At 58.9% G+C, this 20,270-nt stretch overlaps 1 protein-coding gene across 1 annotated transcript; it reads right to left on the bottom strand.

Moving 5' to 3' along the window:
• Positions 1-1,177: 1,177 nt before the first annotated feature.
• ECEL1 (endothelin converting enzyme like 1) lies at positions 1,178-9,863 on the bottom strand. The gene is made up of 18 exons (XM_084892152.1): positions 9,697-9,863; positions 7,870-8,871; positions 7,200-7,268; positions 6,982-7,092; positions 6,809-6,901; positions 6,510-6,634; positions 5,644-5,866; positions 4,833-4,931; positions 4,526-4,600; positions 4,211-4,314; positions 3,859-3,917; positions 3,734-3,785; positions 3,128-3,195; positions 2,804-2,928; positions 2,401-2,466; positions 1,936-2,031; positions 1,686-1,762; positions 1,178-1,572 (listed from the first exon to the last, which is right to left on the bottom strand). Exons 2-18 carry the CDS (start codon positions 8,653-8,655, stop codon positions 1,473-1,475), a joined length of 2,328 nt encoding a protein of 775 aa, XP_084748278.1. The 5' UTR covers positions 8,656-8,871; positions 9,697-9,863; the 3' UTR covers positions 1,178-1,472.
• Between the last annotated feature and the right edge of the window lie 10,407 nt (positions 9,864-20,270).

Genomic DNA, 20,270 nt, shown 5'->3' with positions numbered 1-20,270 from the left:
AGCACAGCGGCCGGTGTTTGTGCCGTGTACCAGGTTTCTAAGACACACTGAGAGCGGATGCTGAATATGGCACGGACTCCCAGAGCTTGGGGACTTAGCAGCCAAGACACACCCATCAGCTGACACAAGCAGTGTGGCCTCAGAGAGGGCACGTGACCCCCCTCAGTTTCCCCCTCTGTTAAAGGGGCCGTCCCTGCCGCTATCCGCCTCCCTGAGTGGCAGTGAGGATGCCCTTGGGCTCTGTCTGAAAAAGCAGTTTGGAAACCAGTGGATCCTGTCCTCCAGATGTCCTTGGCGTGCACTCCCTCTGACCCGCTGATCTCCCTCTTTCTCCCCAAAGGAGCGTGAGGAATCCCACGCTCTAGGTAACAGCAACATCGACACTGAGTGAGCCCAGGGGGACCCATCAGGCAGAGGGGTCTCAGGTAGCCTCATGCCTGTCGGACACAATCTCACCAGCAGGGTGGGCACTTCCCACCAGGGTACACACTGGGCATCACACTCCCAGGCAGCAGCTGGCAGCTGAGGCTCAGGTGGCATCCTGGGCACCGGCTCTGGACCAGCCTCCAGGCCGGGAACCTTATGTCCTCTCCCAGGGCTCCTGGGCCCACCTTCCCTCACACGGCCATTCCCCAATGGGCCCCCAAGCTGGGCACTGATGTAAGGGGGAAGGTACCCAGGATTTGCCACACTTCTCACCACACAGCAGTGCCCCTGGAAGCTCACCCCACAGGCCCCCGACCCTGAGGCTGCCTCTAAGCCAACAGGGAGACAGGAGAAATGGTTTTGAGTGGATTTGGGGAACCCAAGCAAGAGGGCTAGGCCTGAGGATTTGAATTCCAGCCAGGATCCTAGGCCAGAGGGCTGGGTGGGATGTAGGGCAGGGGGTACCACTGGGGTGGGTGGCCGGTACCCACGAGGCTGGTCTGGGGCACCCCCAGAACTGGGCAGGAGCCTAGGCAGGACTTAGGGGAGCAGAAATGGGTTGTTGGTGAAAAAGACAGAAGAGCCTGGAGAGGCAGGACAGAGGCAGCTCAACCAAGGTCACTGGGAGGGGACAAGAAGCCCCCTAGGATTCCGATGTGCGAAGAGCCCGAACCTCCTCCCAGAGGAGACCCTTCCTCCAGCCCCACCTTCCCGGAGGCAGAATTGACAGTGCAGCAGCTTTATTGACCGGACATAGCAGCAAGAACACAGCAGAGGTGGGGCCTGGAGAGTCCGGCCTGGCCACAGGCTCTGGCTGGCTAGAGTCAAGTCTGGGGACCACTGCTTCTCACCCCATGCCTTCCTAGAGCCCAACCTCATCCCTGCTCTGGGTCCTCCCTGAAGTGATGGACAGCAGGGGCTGAGGTCCTGGAGGGGTTGGGAAGGCAGGTGGCACCCAGCTTGGGGCCAGGGCCAGGTCCAGTGGCCAGCAGGAGGCAATTCGTGCAGGACAGTGGGGGCGTGCGGGTAGGTGGGGAGCGGCCGGCTCACCACACAGAGCACTTGTGAGCAGGGTTCATGGGCGAATCTTTGGGGCAATGGAAGGCCCGGCCAAACTCCTCAAACTGGGACACACTGCCCAGCACCCTGGGGTGGAAGAGACCCATAAGGTGTGGGTCCCAGCTTAGCTCAGCTGTCCCTTCCCATAGGTGCCTGCTTCCATCCCAGACACAAGGAGAGGGTGAGGCCCAGCAGCATACCTGTAGTGCTCAGGTGCGTGCTTGTCGGTCAGCACCTGCAGGTAGATGGACTGTGACCGCCGTTTGATGCACCAATTCTGGGCCCGGGGTGGGGGCGCGGGGGAGGAGAGTGGAAGATGAGGCCAGAAGTCCACTGCCAAGGCCTCCAACACCCTCCCACCGCCCTCAGCACGAGGCCTCAAACACCCATCAGAACCCACAGAGCCATTGTCCCCACCCCCAACCACCTACCAACCCCAACATGGCCCACCTGGGCAAAGGCAATGAAGAAGAGCTGGTTGTGGGTGTACTTGAGCCGGTGCAGTGGGTGCTCTGGGCCGTGCTCCCGCACCCACTTCTGATAAGCCTGGGGGTTCAGGAGGTTCAAGGGCCTGGAGCTGCAGTGCCCACAGACTTACCCTCCACCCAGCCAGCCCCAGCTCTGAACATTGAGGCCCCAGCTCCCTCCTTCCAGACGCTCCAAGCTGTGCTCCCTCCTTCCAGACGCTCCAAGCTGTGCTCCCTCCCAGGAAGGCACCACCCCTCCAGGCAGCCCTCCCTCCTCTTGGAATGCAGGGCCTGGGAGTCCCTCCTTTGGTTGAGGACCTCGTGTCTGGCACCCCCTAGGCCAGAGGACAGCAAAACAGGGAGAAAGAGGTGCTACATCTCTGGCTGAGTCCCCATCAGCCCCCACCCCACCCCTGAAGGGATGGAGGGCCAAGCCCCAGCAGCTCACGTGGTAGGCCAGCTTCAGGCCCCCCATATCCGCGATGTTCTCGCCAAGTGTGTGCTTTCCGTTCACCTGCGCAGAAAGGAAAGGGCCGGAGGCTGCCTGGGGCCCACTGACCTTCCTCAGGCCTTGCACCCTGGGCCCCCGCCCGCCCGTACCCCTGGCCTGTCCTCCCCTTTCCAAGAGGATTTGGGAAGGACTCCAATCCCTGTGTGCCCCGTGGCCCTGGTGAGTCTGTGTGAGCTCATTTATGTGTCTGTGAGAGTGTGCACGCTCCCTTGGGTGTGTGTGCAGGGACCTGCACAGGGTTTGTTCGGGCACATGTGTGTACGTGTGTGCGCGCGCGCGCACACACTCCTGTTATGTGCGGAGCTGGGCCCCGGGGCTGAGGGAGGCCAGGGGGTCTCACCCGCTGGTTGTAGACAGTGAAGTTGTCGTAGAGGTGGACGATGCACTCAGCCTTGCGCAGGAAGCGGCGGTAGGAGGCCTCTGTCCACCAGTGCAGCAGGTTGCCCGCGCGGTCATATTGCCCCCCTGCGGGGAGCAGGCAGGATAGGCTGAGATTGACGCTCACTCCCAGGGCCCAGGCTCTGAGGACAGAGGGGCCCTGTGGAGTTTTAATCAGCCCATCACCCCCCTACCCCCTACTGCCACCCACAGCCCATCACCACCCTACCCGCTACTGCCACCCACAGCCCACCACCACCCTACCCCCACAACCCACAGGCCTCACCCCAGTCGTCGTAGCCATGGGTGAGCTCGTGCCCGATGATGGTGCCAATGCCCCCGTAGTTCAGAGACCTGGGCCCACAGCAGCAGCATCAGGCCCCACCTGTGTCCTAAAAGTGCCTCCCTGCTGCCCGGGCCCCGGAGGCCCTGATCAGGCTAGGAGGTGACCCCAGTGGTGTCTGCAGGGTGCCAGGCACTCCTGCCTCAGCGTCCTTGTGGGATATGTAAAAGGGGCCATTTATACCTGCACACCTGCCTTTTAGGAAATAACATCTCACAGAGCTGGGGGGTGAGGGGCGGGGGAGGAGGCAGGATTGGAGGGAGGCAGGAGGGAAACGGAGGCACCCAACAAGGGACAAGGCTTTTTCCTCATCACTAGGGTCGCTCCACTTTTGAAACAGCTGACGAAATCTCAAACTAGGTAAGGGGGGACTAGGGGCATTCCAAAGAAAGTGAAAACAAAACTACTTATGTCCTAAATGACCAAGGAGGAAGTAGGACTAGGAGGACCCAGGGTCTGCAGGTGTCATGGCTCCCGGACCCACCCAGGTTTGGAGCAGTCTGAGCAGCCCCCACCCACCGTGCAGACAAGGCCAGGCCCCGTACTCACTGTGGGAAATCGGGGTCATACAGGGTGGGCTGCAGGATACCAGCAGGGAACACTACAGGGAGGGTGTGGTGAGCAGGAGGCCTGCCCACCTCCAAGCCCTGCCCCTATCAGGACGTGCCCCTTACCCATCTGGTTCTTGTTGGGTAGATAGTAGGCATTGAGTGCTTGTGGAGGAAGCAGCCACCTGTGGAGGAAGGCTGAGGTCAGCTGCGGGGCGTCCTCACTCCTCCACAACCCTCCTGGCCAGCTTCTTGAAGGCGGTTCTGGTGGACCAGCCTAAAGCCATGTCCAGGCTGCTCCACAGTGATCTCCAAAGCTGGCAGCCCCGCCCACCACTTGTGCAGGCCTTGTGCCCCTCGCATCAGCATGGTATGAGGCAGTTTGCCCCACCAGCCTCCTGGCTTTAGTAAGGTGCCCTCTCTCCATGGCACTTCCCTGCCCCCATCCCCCACCCTCAGCTCTGGGCCAGGCACCCACGTGGACTTATCCACCTCCTGCCGGATCTTCTTGACTGACAGCTGGATGCTAAAGCGGATGCTGTTTAAGATGTTCTTGAAGTAGGTCTTCTCGTGGACTTCAAACTGCACAGGGGACAGGCAGCATTCAGCGGCAGGCCAGGGGCAGGGCCAGCCGAGCGCCAGGCAGGCCACATGCCCTCCCAAGGTCCACCACTGAGGGCTGGCGGTGGCTCCTTCATTGCAGTGGTGGTGGGCTCCCTGGAGGTCTTGGACAGGGGCCTGGAGAAACCCAGCTGGCCAGGATGGACAGGAACAGGCCAGGGGGCAAGCCCACCTCATACTCCTTGTCCACGGCCTCGGGTTTGAGCAGGAAGTCTGGGTAGCCGACCATCACCATCATGTACTGGAGCTATGGTCGAGAGGGCAGTGAGAGTGGGCCAGGGGCCTCAGGTGAGAGCCCCCCACCCACCAAAGAGAAAGCTCTAGCTCCAGCTTAGAGGTGGAGTTCCAGGATGGAGAAGAGCAGACCGAGTCACGACAACTCCATAAAAGGCACCTTTGTCTCCAATTATCCCAGCCCTGGGTGCTCATAGGTGCTCAGTAAATGTAGAACAAGCAAATGGAACGGGATCCCCCTTCACCTTGGCCCGAGCAGCCGCCTTGGTCTCAGCATCCATCCAGTCCAGCTCCTCCAGGCGCTGGCCCAGGATGTACTTGATGTCTTCCACCAGCTGCTGCACCTGCAGGGTCAGGGCTCAGGGCTCAGGCCTCAACCCAGGAGTGCTTAGAGCCGGGCCCTCAGCACCTGGTACGAGGGGCCACCTAATCATTCAGCACCACTTTCTAAGTTCAGGGCTGGTACTGAGCACCCAGGGGTGACCTTGGAGGTGTGGATCCAGGCCTTGCACCTCAGACAAAAAGCTCCCAGCCTGAGAGGGGGCAAACTGCCCCAGCAATATCACATGCATTCCTTAGACTAGGAGTGTCGAAATCAATCAGAGAAGGGGCCAAAATCTAAAATCCAGCCTAAATCGCGGGCCGAATGGTTTACTGAACAGTCATAAACTGACAATGTCATAAACTGACAGCGGAGTGTAGTGATGACAGCGCGGTGCGGGCCACATTGCAAGGCCTGGCGGGCTGGATTTGGCCTGTGGGCCTTGTGTTTGACACATGTGCCTTAGACCATGCCTACTGAGCATGGCAGAGAAGGATGGGCAGGAGCTTAGTGGGGAGGGCCTCCTCTAGCTGACAGGCCAGGTGGGCTTCCTGGGGGAGGAGACCTGGTGAAACCAGCCTATAGCCTCAGAAAGGCAGAGCCCTAAAATGAGCCCGCTGCCCCTAGCTGCAGGGGTGTGTGTGGGGCTCCCCATGCTCAGACCAAGGCCATACAAGGACTCCATGCCCAGTTCAACACTCGTAACCCCACCCCCAAGCCCAGGGCAGCCTGACCTTGGCTTTGCTGGCAGCTGAGAAGTGTTCATGTACAAAGAGGGCGCCAAGAGCCATGCCAAAGTGGCGGTTGGCCTGGCCCAGGCAGACACGGGCCAGCTCCTGGGGCTTGTCACTCCCCTCCATCTCACGTGCCAACTCATGCAGAGCCTCTCGAAATGGCGGTGACAGATGCTCACTCAGGACCACCACCACGCGCCACACCAGGTAGTTGTGCAGGATCCTGAGGGCCGGTGAAGGAGCTGGGTGTCCAGATGCCTATCACATGCTTGGGCCCCCCGAATGCACCATCCTACCGCCCATACTCCTGAGCCTGGGGTTGGACCTAGCACCCCCCCAGGACTGAGGGTCATTCCAGGCACACGGAGGCAGAACCTAGAGGGGCCTAGTCAGGGAAAAGGACTGGGTCCACACACACAGCAGGACACATTCTGGCCATGGAGCAGACCACCTTGTGCTGACGGGTCACAGGCCGGCATCATTTTCTGACTTGCTATGGGTGGGAGAGTTGGCACTTCCAGTGACTGTGTGCCCCAGAGCTGGCCTTGAGAGGCCTCTGTTCCTCCCCGAGGTGGGCAGAGAGCAGGGAGGCTCTCCCCAGGGTGTCCTTTCTGATGTCCAGACCCACTCAAGCCTCACTCTCCCCGGATGAGGAAACTGTAACTCAGGGAATTCACAGCCCTACTCAGGGCTCCACAGAGTGCGTGAGAGCACCACGCCTGACCCTCAGGATCAGGACTCCCACTCCAGTGCTCCTCACATGCCTCCCGGGGTGGCTCCTGCACAGAGGTGGGAACTCACGGCTCCCCAGGAAGATGGGTCTGGGGTACAGGGGAAGGGCCTGGGGTGGGACTTGGCAGTTGTACCTTCGGGGTGTGGAGCGGATGAGCTGGGACACCTGCTGCATGTAGTCCGTGGCCAGCAGCACCACCTCCTCGTCCTCGGAGAAGTCCTCCTGGAAGATCTGGTCCAGCAGCCACTTCCACTGCAGCTGTGGGCCATGGGCGGGAGCCGTGGGTGTGGGTGTGGGTGTGGCAGGGACCACAGAGCAGAGGGAAGGGGTCAGGGAGACACAAGAGGACCCTGGAGTCCTGGGGAGGGGATGACCCAACCGTTTCAGGATCGGCACCTCACCCCCCACCCACCAGGGCCAGGCCACACTCACATGGGGAGTGATCTTCTGCAGCTGTCCCAGGGTCACCTTGTTGTACATGGAGCTGACGTCCCGACGGAGGTCATCGTACTCTGACACTGTGATCTGGGGTGGACGGAGATCAGGCTGACCCCGCCCTGCCCCAGAACCCCCTCCCCCCAGCCCACAGCGGTGCCCCTGCTCACGTTGGCCAGCCGCTGCTCCAGTTGCAGGATCTCCTGGGCCTTCTGCTCCACAGCACTGGCACCCAGGAGGCTGAGCAGGCGCTCCATGAACACTCGGTAAGCTGCCAGGATCTGCACCGGGATGGGGCATGCCGAGGGTGAGGATCATTGCTAGGCCCTGGTCCATTCCTCTCCGAGCCTCAGGCCTTCCCTGCAACCCCACCCCACTGCCCGCACACCTTCTCACTGTCCTCATCCTGAGCTAAGTACAGCGTGCTCTCCGGTAGAGTGAGCCCATCCTGGTCAATCTGGAGAGAGAGGTGGGGGCCAGAGGTCAGAGGTCTACAAGCCAGGTTCAAGCAAAGGAGCTGAATTCTCACTCAAATGCCCAAATAGCAAGTCGTCCATTGTCACAACCCCAGGGGCACAAAGACATTAGCCCCTCCCTCTATCCAGAGAAGAGGGCGTAGAAGCTCCTACCTCTACGGGTCTAGCCTGGGATAACCTGAGGGTGATAGAGGGGAGTCCCCGCCACCCCTCCCTCTCCCCCTCCCCCAATCCTACTTCCTGTAAAGCCTTCCCTTTCTCCACCTGTGAGGAGCACTGACCAGGAGGTATTGACATTTAGGGCCCAGCATCTGGCCTGCCCCAGCCCCGCGGGGCTCAAGGGCACACCCCTCTTTCCGTGCTCATGGAGCCGGCAGGAGGCCTGGGAAATGGCAGCTCCCGCGGCTCCGCTAAACGCCGCAATTACTCCGGGGAAATGACTTGCGCCCTCCTCCCGCGCTCCGCTGACGCGCGCTCCCTTCCTCTCTCCTCTCCTTCCCTCTGGGTTGGGTCTACCGGAAGCCGACCAGCACCTCGGGTTCTGGGCCGCCGGCGGGTCCCCGAGGAGCGGGGGACACTCACGCGGATGACATAGCGGGAGGAGTTCCTGTCGTCCAGGTTAACGGTGAGCGAAAAGAGCGCGGCGGCGCTGTACACGCCCTGCGCCTTGTACAGCAGCCGGTTGAGGTCCCAGTGTCCCGGGGCGCCCGGGCGCTCGGCGGCGCCCCCCAGGTCCCAGCCTCCGCAGTCCTCGATGACCTCCAGCATGGGCCTGGGGCCGAGCCGCTCGATCTCGCGCATGTCGAGGCACGAGCGGAAGAAGGCGCGCACCTTGCGCTGGGCCGCGCCGCCGGGCCCGCCGCCGGGCCGCGCCAGCAGGCGCCGCAGGCGCTCCTCGTTCTGCTCGCCGATGGCCGCGATGGTGCCGTAGGTGAGCTTGTCGTCGGGGATGGCGTGGCGCCGGAGCCAGCCGCCGCACGCGAAGGAGTAGAAGTCCTGGCACGGGTCGATGCTGGTGTCCAGGTTGGCGGCCAGGAAGCGAGCGGCGCGCGCGAAGGCCTTGCGCTCCGGGCAGCCCTCGGAGCAGGCTCCGCCGCCCGCCGCGCCCGGGCCCAGGTACTTGAGCGCCAGCATGGCGGCCAGGATGGCGCACAGGCCGGCGGCGAACACCAGCCCCGACAGCAGGCAGACCTCGCGCCGGTTCCAGCGGGGCAGCCCGGCCCGCGTCCCCGCGGCGCCGCGCCCAGCGCCCAGCGGGAAGCCGGGGGGCAGCGAGGTCCCGCGCGCGCCCCCCGCGCCGCACCGGCTCACGTACTTGACCTCCTGGAACTCGTCGTAGTGCGCGGTCATCGAATACGGGGCCTCCATGGCACTGCCGGCGCCGCCCTGCAGCCACGGGCGATCTCCGCTATAGGACGCACAGGGCCACCGGCCTTCGGTGGGTCCTCCGCATGGCTCCCTGCGCCGCAGCTACCGGAAGGGTAGATGCAGGCTGAGAGGCACTGGGGCCCTCCGGAAAGGGTGCAGGCCTGGGTCCAGAGGCTGGGACTCCCCAACAGCGAGCAGACCTGGCGCCTGGCCTCCCTGCGCCAAGAGAAGGAGGGGAGGAGGAGGCTCAGAGAGGCCACCACCACTTCCCACCTAGGCATCCTTGGACCTGACTCCTCTTTCCCTGAACAACGATGCCCGTCGCAGATTTAGGAAGCCCCAGGAGGAAAGCTGGGGGCACCAAGCACGGGGTCTGGCACGTAGTAGGCCTTCAATGAAAGACTGTTTCTCTGGCCTTAGCCTTTCTTGTGCGAGACCTGCTCCGGCCAAGACCGATGGGGGAGGGGGAAAGTGGAAGCTGGAGAAAGGAGGTGCGGTCCGGAGAGCGTCTATGCGGACACTGAAGCCGCCGCCTTCAGCTCACCACAATTAGACGTTCGAGAAAGCGGTTGGGAAAACAAACAAACAAAAAAAACCTGCCCTCTCGGATGTCAGCAGGGCCCCGTCTCCTTCTGTTCAATAGCTAGAATGCCCCTTTCTCAAGCGTCGTCTGCCGTCGGCCACGGAAAGAAGGGGACCCCCCCCCTTCCCCGACGGCCCTACGAACATGGACCCAGTACCGTCTCCATGTCCCCGTCCCGCCTGGGCTGCTCCCGGCTTCAACAGGTTCCCCTTTGAACCCAGACTTGGGCGAAGTTTCACCCCTACCATGGGGGGAGCCGGCTCCGCGCGCCCCGCGGTCCGGACGCCCAGCCCTCCGCACCGCGCCGCGCAGTCCGCGGAGCCGGAGAGCGGAGCCCGGAGCCGCAGCCGCAGCCGGGGAGGGAGCCGCGAGGACGCAGACAAAGCCCTGAAGCTCGCCGCGCCGGCGGAGGTGGCTGCGTTGGTGGCCGCGGCAGCAGAAGACCGAGTGCCACTTACCCATCCGGTGCGCACCGGGGCCGAGCGAGATCAGAGCGGGTGGAGCCCGGGCCGGAGCCCGAGCCCGAGCCCGAGCCGGAGCCGCAGCCCGACCGGAGCCGGAGCGGGGCGGGCAGGCGGTCGTTCTCTCCGTGCGCCCGCCGCCTCCTCTGCCTCCGCGCGGCTCCGCGCCACCCGCCGGCCCCGAGGGAGGGGGCGCGCCGGCGGCTCCACCCTCCTCCTCCCGCCTTCCTCCTCCCCCTTCTCCCTGCCTCCATCCAGGCTACCTGGCAGCTCTGACAGTTCGGGGGCGGGGACCGCGGCTGTGGGAACACGCTCGCTCCCGAGGGTCTCTAGCCCGGACTCCAGGCTCGGGGATTCCAGTTCCAACCGCGTCCGGGGAAGAGTGAGGGCGCCTGCTTAATCTCGGGATGGGCTCCTTCCGATCCCGTGTCCACCAGCCCGTCGATAAAGGGCTCAGGTTGCAGACAGGCGCGTGGGCCGTCCCATCAGCGTCCACAGGCCTGGAGCACAGCTCGCCCACGGAAGACTCCTCGAAAAGCTGCAGCATGTGACTTTACAGCGCCAGGCGCAGAGCGGACTTCAGCAAGGGGACTGCCTGGCCCATCCCAGCTCTCTCCCTTCCCCCAGGACATCTGGGATTTTGGTTGCCGGTGCAACCCTCCCTCACCCTGCCCCTGGTGGAGGGAGAGCCGCCATGGAGGCTGCTGCAGGAAGGGGGTCTCCGGATGAGACTGCATCCCTCCCCAAACCCTGACTGGCCTTGCACCCACTGCTTAGGAAGACCTGACCAGAGAGGAAGAAAAGGACTGGAGTGTCTGCCCTGCAGCCCCTCCTCAGGCCCTGGGCCTCGGGACCCTGGTACGTGGACTGGCGGGGGGAATGGGTAGGTGCAGAGGGAGTTTGAATGTATCCACCCACTGCCTTCTTCCCCTACAACTTGCTTTTTACCACACTCTCAGCCACAGTACCCAAGGGGCCTGGAGCTTCTTGGATGAATGCTATCCTTTCTGGAATCTCTGCTTTCTCTGCTCTGCCTTAGCTACCCCCTTGGCTTCCAGATTCCTTAGCAGAGGACCCTACAAAGCACCAGCACCCCCAGGCCTGCAGGACTGTCCTAAACAATATTGGAGAGCTAAAGACTGCCTTGGAGCCCCATCTGACAAGAATCCTGATAAATCGAGGACCCAAAGGACCCATCGCCCTGTTCCCTCCCCGGGGCTTCTCATAAGCAGCCACTGGGTCCTGGCCCCCATCGGCCTCCTCTGTCCCCATTCTGCCTGTCCCATGTCTGTCCACCTGTCCATCTCAAAGCAACTCTCTGGATTCTCTCTGCCCATTCTCTGGATCCATTCTGGCCATTCTAGGGTCCTCCTCCGCCCCTTATGTTCTTCTTGGGTGCGGTTAATTCTCCGGAAGAGAAGTGGAATTATGTAAAATATGGTGAGTCCATTAGGGGGGAGGGGAGGGCAGGGCGGTGGCAAAGTGGCTCTTTGTGCTTTTAATCTGCATTTTCCCTCAGTGTTTTGTCTCCAGGAGGATAATTTTCCAGCCTTTTCAGGCCCTGATTGGTATCATTTCTCCAGCAATGACAGTTTTTATTTTCCCTGAAATGAATGCCGTGAAATTTCCAAGAAATATAAAAATGGATATTGTCTCAGGGAGCTGACTCTCTTCCGACAGGAAGGCAGAAAGACCCAAAAGGCAAACATGCTTCCCAGGGACCCTGTATGCCCAGTCCCTGGGGGTGGGGGCCCAGGCCCTCAGCCCCTCCTGTGCCCCTCTCTCCTCCCAGCTCAGCTGTCTGAACCTCCTGGCCAACCCTTTCCCAGACTCAGCTGCCAACGTTCTGTTCATACACCTACCCAGTCCTGGCCAGGCCACCCTCCATGCAGGCTCCAACTTACCTGCTCTGTTTAGCACCTCATCCCCCCACCCAGCCCTGAGCTCAGCCACCGCCCCCCCCCCCCGACCGTGCCCATGCCCACTCAGTCCTAGTGGCCCTACATGCCCACCAATAAAAGCGACCAGGCCTTGCCTCCTTTGCTCCTCCACCCCTTTCAGGAAGTGAAGCCAAACAAAGATGAGTGAGGCTCCCTCACTTTTTGAGGCTTCCAGAACTCTTCCAAAGCCTCCTCCTCCCCATCCCATTGTCAAGGTGACCCTCTGAGGAGCAAGAGAATGACTGGATACAACAACTTCCAGCCAAACCCTGAATGAGGTCAATGAATGCCCAGCTTTCGGGAAGGGGGGAACAGGAGTGAGGAAGCATGGGCCAGAGCTGCCTTGCGGGGAGAAGGCCTGAGGGATACAAAGGACAGAGATTAGGAATTTGGTCAGTTCCCCCGAGCCTCTCACCTCTGCCCCTTCCCTGATCATGACCCAGATCCCAGACCACCGCTGCCCCTAGGAGCACTAGCTCACTGGGAACAGCACCTCACACTGATGACTCTCATCTGTTGAGCTTCCCCTAAGTGAGATGCTAAATGCCTCACTCCAAAGGGGGGCTGCCAACCTGAAGCCAGGCCCTGTGATGATCAGACACATTTTTGTGCCCCTCTGGCATGCACATGTTGGGGGACAGACTGGGCCCCCATCTGCCTGCTGCTTGAGCCCCTCAGGAGCTGAACCCCTAGCCCTGCCTCTGCTCCGGAGATGCCCCCCACCCCCAGCCTCCTCATTGCCCAACCAGCCCTCGCTCTCCACCACCGACAGTTCTGCGGTATCTCTGTGCCCTGGAAAACACCCCGACCAGCTTCCTGTCCTCTGCTCAGCCTCCCAGGGCTCATCCCATCTATTATTCACAGCACAAAATGGATTTTTAATTTGAGAAATGAAATGACTCTCCCAGGTGGCTGGGATGGCAGGGAGGGGGTGGGGAAGGTTGGAGCCACGGAGCGGCCACCATGGTACTGACTCAGGCTGTTATTAGAAATCTGGGTGCCCACCGCAGACCTGGGGATTCCAAGGGTCCACACACCCCACTGCCCAGCCTGTGCCCTCATTCCACCCTATTGCTATGTGCTCTGTTGCTATGACCAAAGCAAGTGAATGGGTACCCATCAGTGGGCTCTGCTCCTGGCCAGGCAAAGGGCTAAGGAGGGCTGGTGCTACACTTACTTCAGATTCTTGGACCTGGAGAGCAGCCTTGAGCTCCCTGGCCTATATTCGGGGCTTAGACCTTCATGCCAGGGCTCAGAACTCGATCTGGGACCATAACCTCCTACCCAGAATCCAGTCCTGTATCGGGTGCCCAGACCTCCATCCTGGACCCATAACTCCATCAGGGGCTCGGGACTGCATCCGGGTCCCAGACCTTCAGGCCAGGCCTAGAAGTACATCCCAGGACCCAGACCTCAAACCATACTCCAATCTTGTACCAGGGGCCCAGACCTCCAATTCAGTTTCAGACCTTCATCTGGGGCCGAGCCCTCCATCCCGGGACACAGACCTCCCTCGAGGGCCAAGCCCTCTAACTGGGGCTGAGATTTCCATCTCAGATGCCAGATCTCCATCCGGGGCCCAAATCTCCATCAAGGCTTAGACCTACATCTGGGTCACAGACCTTCCTACCAAGTCCCAGAAGTCCAACCCGAAGCCCCTTCAGACCCTGAATCCAGTTCTGCACTGGGGGCCTAGACCTCCATCCATGGTCCAGATCTCCATTCCATGACCTAGAAGTCCAATCCACAAACAAGGCCTCCCTCCAGGGCACTCACCTCCAGCCCGAGCCCAGATCTCAATCCCATTACCCTGACCACAATCTGGGGCTGAGACCTCCATGCCAGGGTCCAGAGGTCCATTCAGGGGCACAGACCTGGGACCCAGAATTCAGTCCTGTATTGGACTAGACCTCCACCCAGCAACCCCACCTACACACACTTCCCCTCGGCCCTGGGGTCCATCAGAAGACAAGAGGGGGCCATTCCTTCCCTCCCCTGCTCCCCGACACTTTCACTCTCCTGCCCTGTGGTAGATTCCATCCCTTTGAGTACACACTCCTCTGAACTCACCCACTAACCTCTAGATCAGGTTTTTATTTCATGCAAGAAATATATAAACACAAGCTTATTCAAAAAGATTAAACAGCCGAAGCCGGTTTGGCTCAGTGGTAGAGCGTCGGTCTGCGGACTGAAAGGTCCCAGGTTCGATTCCGGTCAAGGGCATGTACATTGGTTGCGGGCACATCCCCGGTAGGGGGTGTGCAAGAGGCAGCTGTTCGATGTTTCTCTCTCATCGACGTTTCTAGCTCTCTATCTCTCTCCCTTCCTCTCTGTAAAAAATCAATAAAATATATTAAAAAAAAAAAAAGATTAAACTACCTAGAGGGCAGATGCGAAGGCCCTCCAGACATGTCCCCCTCCAGACCTTCCCAAGGTAAGTTGAGGTAAGCTCTGTGACCACTTCACATGAGCATCCGGGACCTTGCAGGCATCTCTTTTCTTAAACAAATACAGTTCAGTGCCTTGTGCCCACAGGCTTAAACCAGCATTTCCCACACAGAAGTCCTCGGCATCACTGTCCCTAACTAAGGGACATAGGTCTTGATCACACCTTACTGGTCTCCAAATCCTGAAGCCTTAGCTAGTAGCCTGTCTCTCACCTCCCTCTGGTCACATCCCGACCCCACCTCTCCATCCCCTGGAGGCTGTGCCCAGGTGAGGGCCATGGCTCCTGGGTCTTCCCTCTGACCCCAGATTGCACATGTAACAGAAGCTCCTCCACCTGTACCCACCTGCACCAGAAGCCCCCTCCACCTGTACCTGCCTACACCAGAAGCTTGATGCACTCCAGCTCATCTTTCACTTACCCTCCTCTTTCTCCTTCAGTATATGAGGACCAAGTCTTGGGTCTCAACTTTAGAAAGGTTTCTCACTTCCTCCCCTCCCTCCCTCCATCCTCTTTCAGTTCTAGCCCTTAGTCCTCTCATCCTTACTGGAGGAAGGGGGTCTCTTCCCCTTGCCCCCTGGGTATTGCTGCATCCTGCCCATTCCTGCCCCACACCCTCCGTGACCCCTCCTCATGGCTTCCGAGGTCTCCTCTGTCTGGCTGTAGACCCTTTCCAGCCACTTGCCTTACTCTCCTGAATGTCCCTCCTCCTCCTCACAGGGATTGTATCCTTGCCTCTGTGCCTTTGTTCAAGCCCTCAGCCCCTTTTGCCTAAATGCCTTATTCCCATCCTTCCTGCCCTCCTTAGGTCCCTGTCAAGCTTCCAGAATGCCCTGATAGTCCTATGGCAGCACAGGTCCCATCCAAGAAGCCTGTTTGAGGGCCTCTTCCTTCAGGGAGAGATGTGCACCCCTATGGGCTAGATGAAGCAGGCTCCACTCCAATGTGGACCAGCTTTTCACAGCATGGGCAGAAACCCCACAACGACATGTGGGGGGGGGGGGGGCACTTCCTAAGTGCCATGTTCTGTGCCAACCTCTCTCCCTGTTTCACCACATTGAGTCTCCCAGTATCATCTCCCCCCGAGGGGGCCTTGTTGTTGCCCAATTTACACAGGAGGAGACTGGGGTCCAGGGAAGGAAAGTGAGTTGCCCAAGTGCACCCTGCTCACTAGTACTGACGCTGAGATTTGAAGCCATCTCTGCTGCCCTTAGGGTCTCAGGGACATGCACACTATGAGCTGTAAGCTGAAAGGACAGGCCTGCAGGGGGACAGGCAGGGCACTCAGAAGCCAAGTGAAAGCAGCACAGAGCCAGGAGGCTGGCTATGACCTCAGCCCAGACTTGTATTGGGGATTATGAATCTGGGGGGAGAGGAGGTACGCAGGTGCCAAGGCCGGCTTTGCCCAGAGACCCCAGAGGGAATCCCAGGGCCTACACTTGGGCCTTGACCTCCATTCCAGATGTCCCCACCTCCAAGGACCCTGCCTGGATCCTCTGTCTGAAGTGCCCAGTTGTTTCTATCTGTTACTCAGGGTATATCGTATATCGCATTCACCCCCACCTAACGTTAGCTTGTAACTTGGTATTTTCATGGCCTCTCTTTCTCAGCTCCTTTGGGACCCCAGATTTTTCCATTGTCCTGTCTTTCTTATCCAGCCTGAGTGACGAGGCCTCAACCACAAAGCAGTTGAGGATGGGGCCAGATTGACAGAGATGAAGCAGTGTGGTGGCCACGAGGGGTAGGGAGGTCAAGGGTCATAGAGTTTAAGGCCTGTGGGCCTGTAGCTCTGACAGCCAGGCCCCTTGGGCTCACCATTTGATGGACAGACCCGTGGCAAGCTGTGCAGCTCCTAATGCAAAATGCAAATAAAGCCACAGGGGCTGGCCAGATATAGGAAGGTGGACTCTTTCCTATCAGGGTCACCACTGGTCTCTGCCTGGGACTACAAAGGGAGGGATGGGGGGGCCTCTTCCTGGCCCTCAGGGTCACTGGGAGGTCCCCTCCCCCAGCACTCAATCATCATTACAAGTGATTGGAGCTGAAGGGGATCGTTAGCTAATTAAAGCTGAGGCCACTAATTGTCCCTTGTAGGAGAGAGAGCAGGGCTGCAGAGGGGAGGAGACAGAAGGGTTCAGAGGGACATGGGGGTGGGGTGAGGGGCGCCTGGCCCTGGGTGGAGCCTCCTTCTACACTGTGTTGTAGAGGGGATCATTGTCAGAGAATCCTCAAAGTGGAACTGTGGGAGAGAGGACCAGAACGCCCCATTTAGAGGTCCCACCTATGTGTGATGGTGAACTTCCATGCCCACCTCTGCCTACTGCCAGCCTGCCCCAGGTTTGGGTGGTGGGTTCCCACAGACATCCTATGGAGGCCCTGATGGGTCAGATTTGAGACAGGCACAAGGATGCCAGGGACCCAGCCCCTGGCTGGCCCCAAGCAGGAAGCATGGCTGCCAAGTCTCTGCCCTCCCCTCCGCCCCTTGAAGAGGAACCAGTAGCTGGTGCACAGCCACTCTTCTGAGTGCCAGCCTCACCTGGGGCTTTCCTCAGCCTGGCACCAAGCTCCCCTCCTGGCATGATGTCTCCGGGCCTTCCAACAGAACTACCAAAGAGGGTTATCACTGTTCTAGGGCTGTGTATCAAATCACCACAAACATAGCACTTAAAGCAACACACATTTATTATCTCAGCTACCATAGGTCCAGAGGTCCTGGCGCAGCAGGTTTGGAGTCTCTGCTCAGGGTCTCACTGGGTGAGGGGCAGGGTCGGCTTGGGCTGGGCTCTCACCTGGGGCTCAGGCTCCTCTTCCAAGCTCACTGGTGGTAGCGGAATTCAGTTCCTTTGGTTGTGGAATCAGCGTGTCCATTCTTGGCTGGCTGTAAACCTAGGGCTGCTCACAGCTTCTAGAGGCCAGCCACATCCGTGGCCTTGTGGCCCCTCCATCTTCAAAGTCATCAATGGAAAATCTCCTGTAAAATCAAATCCTGGTCCTGCTTGGAGCCCGTCTTTCTCTCACCCATTAGCCAAAGCAAGTCAGCTTTTATTTTATTTATTTTTAAAAAGATGTTTTTACTGATTTCAGAGAGATAGGGAGGAGGCGAGATAGAAACATCAATGATGGGAGAGAATCCTTGAACAGTTGCCTCCTGCATGATGGGAATTGAGCCCATAACCCAGGCATGTGCCCTGACTGGGAATTGAACCATGACCTCCTGGTTCATAGGTTGCTGCTCAACCACTGAGCCACACGAGCCCTGCAACAACTCACCTTTTAAAGGGCCTAAGTAATTACATTCTTGAAATCCCTAGATTTTGTGTTGATTAGGTAACAGGGCGAGTTTGTGTGCATACAGGAGCCGGAAGCTTGGAGGCACCTTAGATTTCTGCCTACCACAGAGGACCTGGGTCGAAGAGCGAAGACCACACTGAGAATACTAATACCTGACTTTTGGGCCAGCTCCTGGGCTTTAAGTGCTAAGTTGTCCCATTGAATCCTCACAACAATTCTAGGAGTGAGTCCTACTATTATCCCCATTTTACAGAGGCAGCAACTGAGGCCCCGAGAGGTTTCACAAAGTACCTGGCCAAGCTGGGGTTCTAGGGCAGCAATCTTCAATATTTTTCACCTCATGGCACAATATAAACTAATTACTAAAACTCTACAGCACACCTAAAAATATATTTTGCTGATCTAAAAAAAAAAAAACAACACACAACACAGTATAATTTTGATTCATTCACACTGGATGGCTATTGTGCTGGCTGTTGCCATTTTTTTTTTTTTATTTGACAGTCTGAGGGAAAAGAGGTCAATGCCCTGACTAAATAGTATTGCATGTTTTATTTATTTATTTTTAATATATTTTTAGTGATTTTAGATAGAGGAAGAGAGAGGGATAGAGAGATAGAAACATCAATGATGAGAGGCCCACTGATCTGCTGCCTCCTGCACACCTCCCACTGGGGACCGAGCCCAAAACCCGAAACCCAGGCATGTGTCCTTGGCCAGAATCAAACCCGGGACCTTTCAGTCCACAGGCCAACGTTCAATCCACTGAGCCAAACCGGCCAGGGCAGTACTGCATGCTTTAAAAATTCTTGCAGCACACCAGTTAAAAATCACTGTTGGCACAAGTTCTGACCCAGTATCACTGTGTGTTTGGGGGAAGTTGTGTAACCACTCTGGGCTGTGCAAAGTGAAGGTGCTGAAGTCTGTTCCCCATAGACAGGTAGGCCAGACTCCAGGACCCATGTCAGAGGACCAGCAGACTCTGGCCTGGCCCATCCACAGCCAATGAGCCTTGACGGTATCTGATTGGTACCCATGACACACAGTGAAATGAGGTGGGACTGGGGTCCCTCATGTCAGTTGTCTAATTGCAGCCAGTCTGGCTTCTGCAACCCAAGGACATGCTGTGCCCTGGCACTGAGGCTGGGGGGCTTATAGTTACCAGGGTGCCTCTGGTCCCGAGATGAATGGCCAGGAAACTTCTGCTCACCCACGGGGCTGGGCCACTTAAAGAATCCAATAGGGGTTTCAGGCCTTTGTCCAGAGTGTGTATGTTAGGGAGGTGCCCCTCTTACTGCTAAGCTCTGGCTCTCTCTGTTCAGCTGGGCAGGCTCCCCTTGGCTACTGCTCTGGAGGGGGAGGGGACCACAGAACTGGCAATGGCCACCTGCTCCCTGCCCCCATGAAAGAGGCTGTCAGTCAGCCTCTGTGCAGCCCCCGCCCACAATCACAGACAGCCTCCCCTGTCCCCCCAACCCCCATGCTTGAGCTGCCTCCCTCAGTAATGGGGCTTAATCATAACATGCATTAGCGAGAGCCTGCTGTCTGCAATTACCACTTCAATCAGCCACCCACCACCTGCCGCCCCCAGCCTCAGGCCACCTGTGGGGACACCTCCACCCTGCCCCCCCCTGACCCCTCCCCAAGTACAGAATACATGCCCCAGGCTGTGTGCACGGACAGAGAAGTGACCAATGGCAGCGGGGGCCCGGGGCGGGGGCGCCCGGTGGACATAGAGCTATCACTCAGGGTCACAGGCAATTATTGTAAAAGCCTGTTGAAAACGGCTCAGCTTTCCCAGCACAGTGGGCTCATCCCAAGGGTTGCACTGCCCCAGGTTACAGACATGCTTGCATGCACACACGGTGTTCACACGGGCTAGCCACACACCCACACAGGACGGGTGAATTCCAGGGCACACACAGAGATGGCTACTGGCTGTCTCCAAGGTGTGGACACACAGGGAGGCCCCACCTGAGCGATCAGGGGGTGTTCCCTGCACTGCCCTTTGCACCCCCTGCCCTGTCCCTAACACAGACCACCTCACGTCCTTTATCTCCCACCCCAGACGCGGGGCCCAGGGGGCCTGAGCTGAATTGGGGGACTCCCTCAGACCTGGGTGGGAGCTGGAGATGAAGGGGAGAAGGCAGACCTGGAGGGGGAAGGGAGGAGGGGACCGCTGTTGTGCTGTGATTCTCTCTAATTGCTGTTTTGCTGAGAGGTAATTAAAATCCCTTTTTATTTCACACGTCAGAACCCTCACCAGCCTGTGGAGAGGGCGCAGGGGGAGGCTGGGAGGTGGGGGCACTGGAGGGCCACACAGCCTGGCACAGGGAAGGATGGGGAGGTGGGGCAGCTGAGCCTAGCCTGCCAACCTGGTCTGCCTGCCAGAAGGCCCAGTGGCAGGAGTCCCCAGCCCGGCCCCTGGCCCAGCCCATGAACACACAGTCTGGCCCTGGCAGGATAAGTGCAGTCCATCAGAGCCAACAAAAGCCATAAGAATGGGTCACTAACATCTCCAAGTGCCTTCTACATACCAGGTGTTTTCCTGAGCTCCCTACTTATGATTGTTTCAAAAATAGCTACTGCCAGGTAGATGCCATTATCATCCCATATGTCAGGACAGTGATGAAGCTGAGAACCAGAGAGGAAGAAATCGCCGAGAGCCCCAGTTTGTCAATGGTGGGACTGGGTTGGAACTGGTGACCCCAAACTCAGAAGCACTGTGTCAATCTGCCCATTCCAGTCCACGTAACTGTCCCCTCCTGCAGAGCCTGCCAGTTCCACAGCCCTACCCTCACCCTCTGGTCCCCATGGTCAACTGCTGATGGGTTCAGTGGACCAGGAGACCAGGAGTTCCCCCTGTCCATCAGGACCTCGAGGCCTGGGTGGGC

Source organism: Pipistrellus hanaki (assembly GCF_964339955.1).
Source record: "Pipistrellus hanaki genome assembly, chromosome: 8".
In the NCBI taxonomy this organism is placed as follows: Eukaryota; Metazoa; Chordata; class Mammalia; order Chiroptera; family Vespertilionidae; genus Pipistrellus; species Pipistrellus hanaki.
Note: the sequence above shows the minus strand (reverse complement) of the source record. Positions and strands in the feature narration are given on the sequence as shown.

What these genes read in the sequence shown, in the direction of transcription:
- ECEL1 (XM_084892152.1), bottom strand. Translation starts at nt 8,655, where the DNA reads ATGGAGGCCCCGTATTCGATGACCGCGCACTACGACGAGTTCCAGGAG. An exon ending in CCATGGCTACGACGACTGGG is followed by an intron (nt 2,929 to 3,127) that starts GTGAGGCCTGTG and finishes TGCTCCCCGCAG; the next exon opens with GGGGGCAATATGACCGCGCG. An exon ending in TCACTGTCTACAACCAGCGG is followed by an intron (nt 2,467 to 2,803) that starts GTGAGACCCCCT and finishes CTTTCTGCGCAG; the next exon opens with GTGAACGGAAAGCACACACT.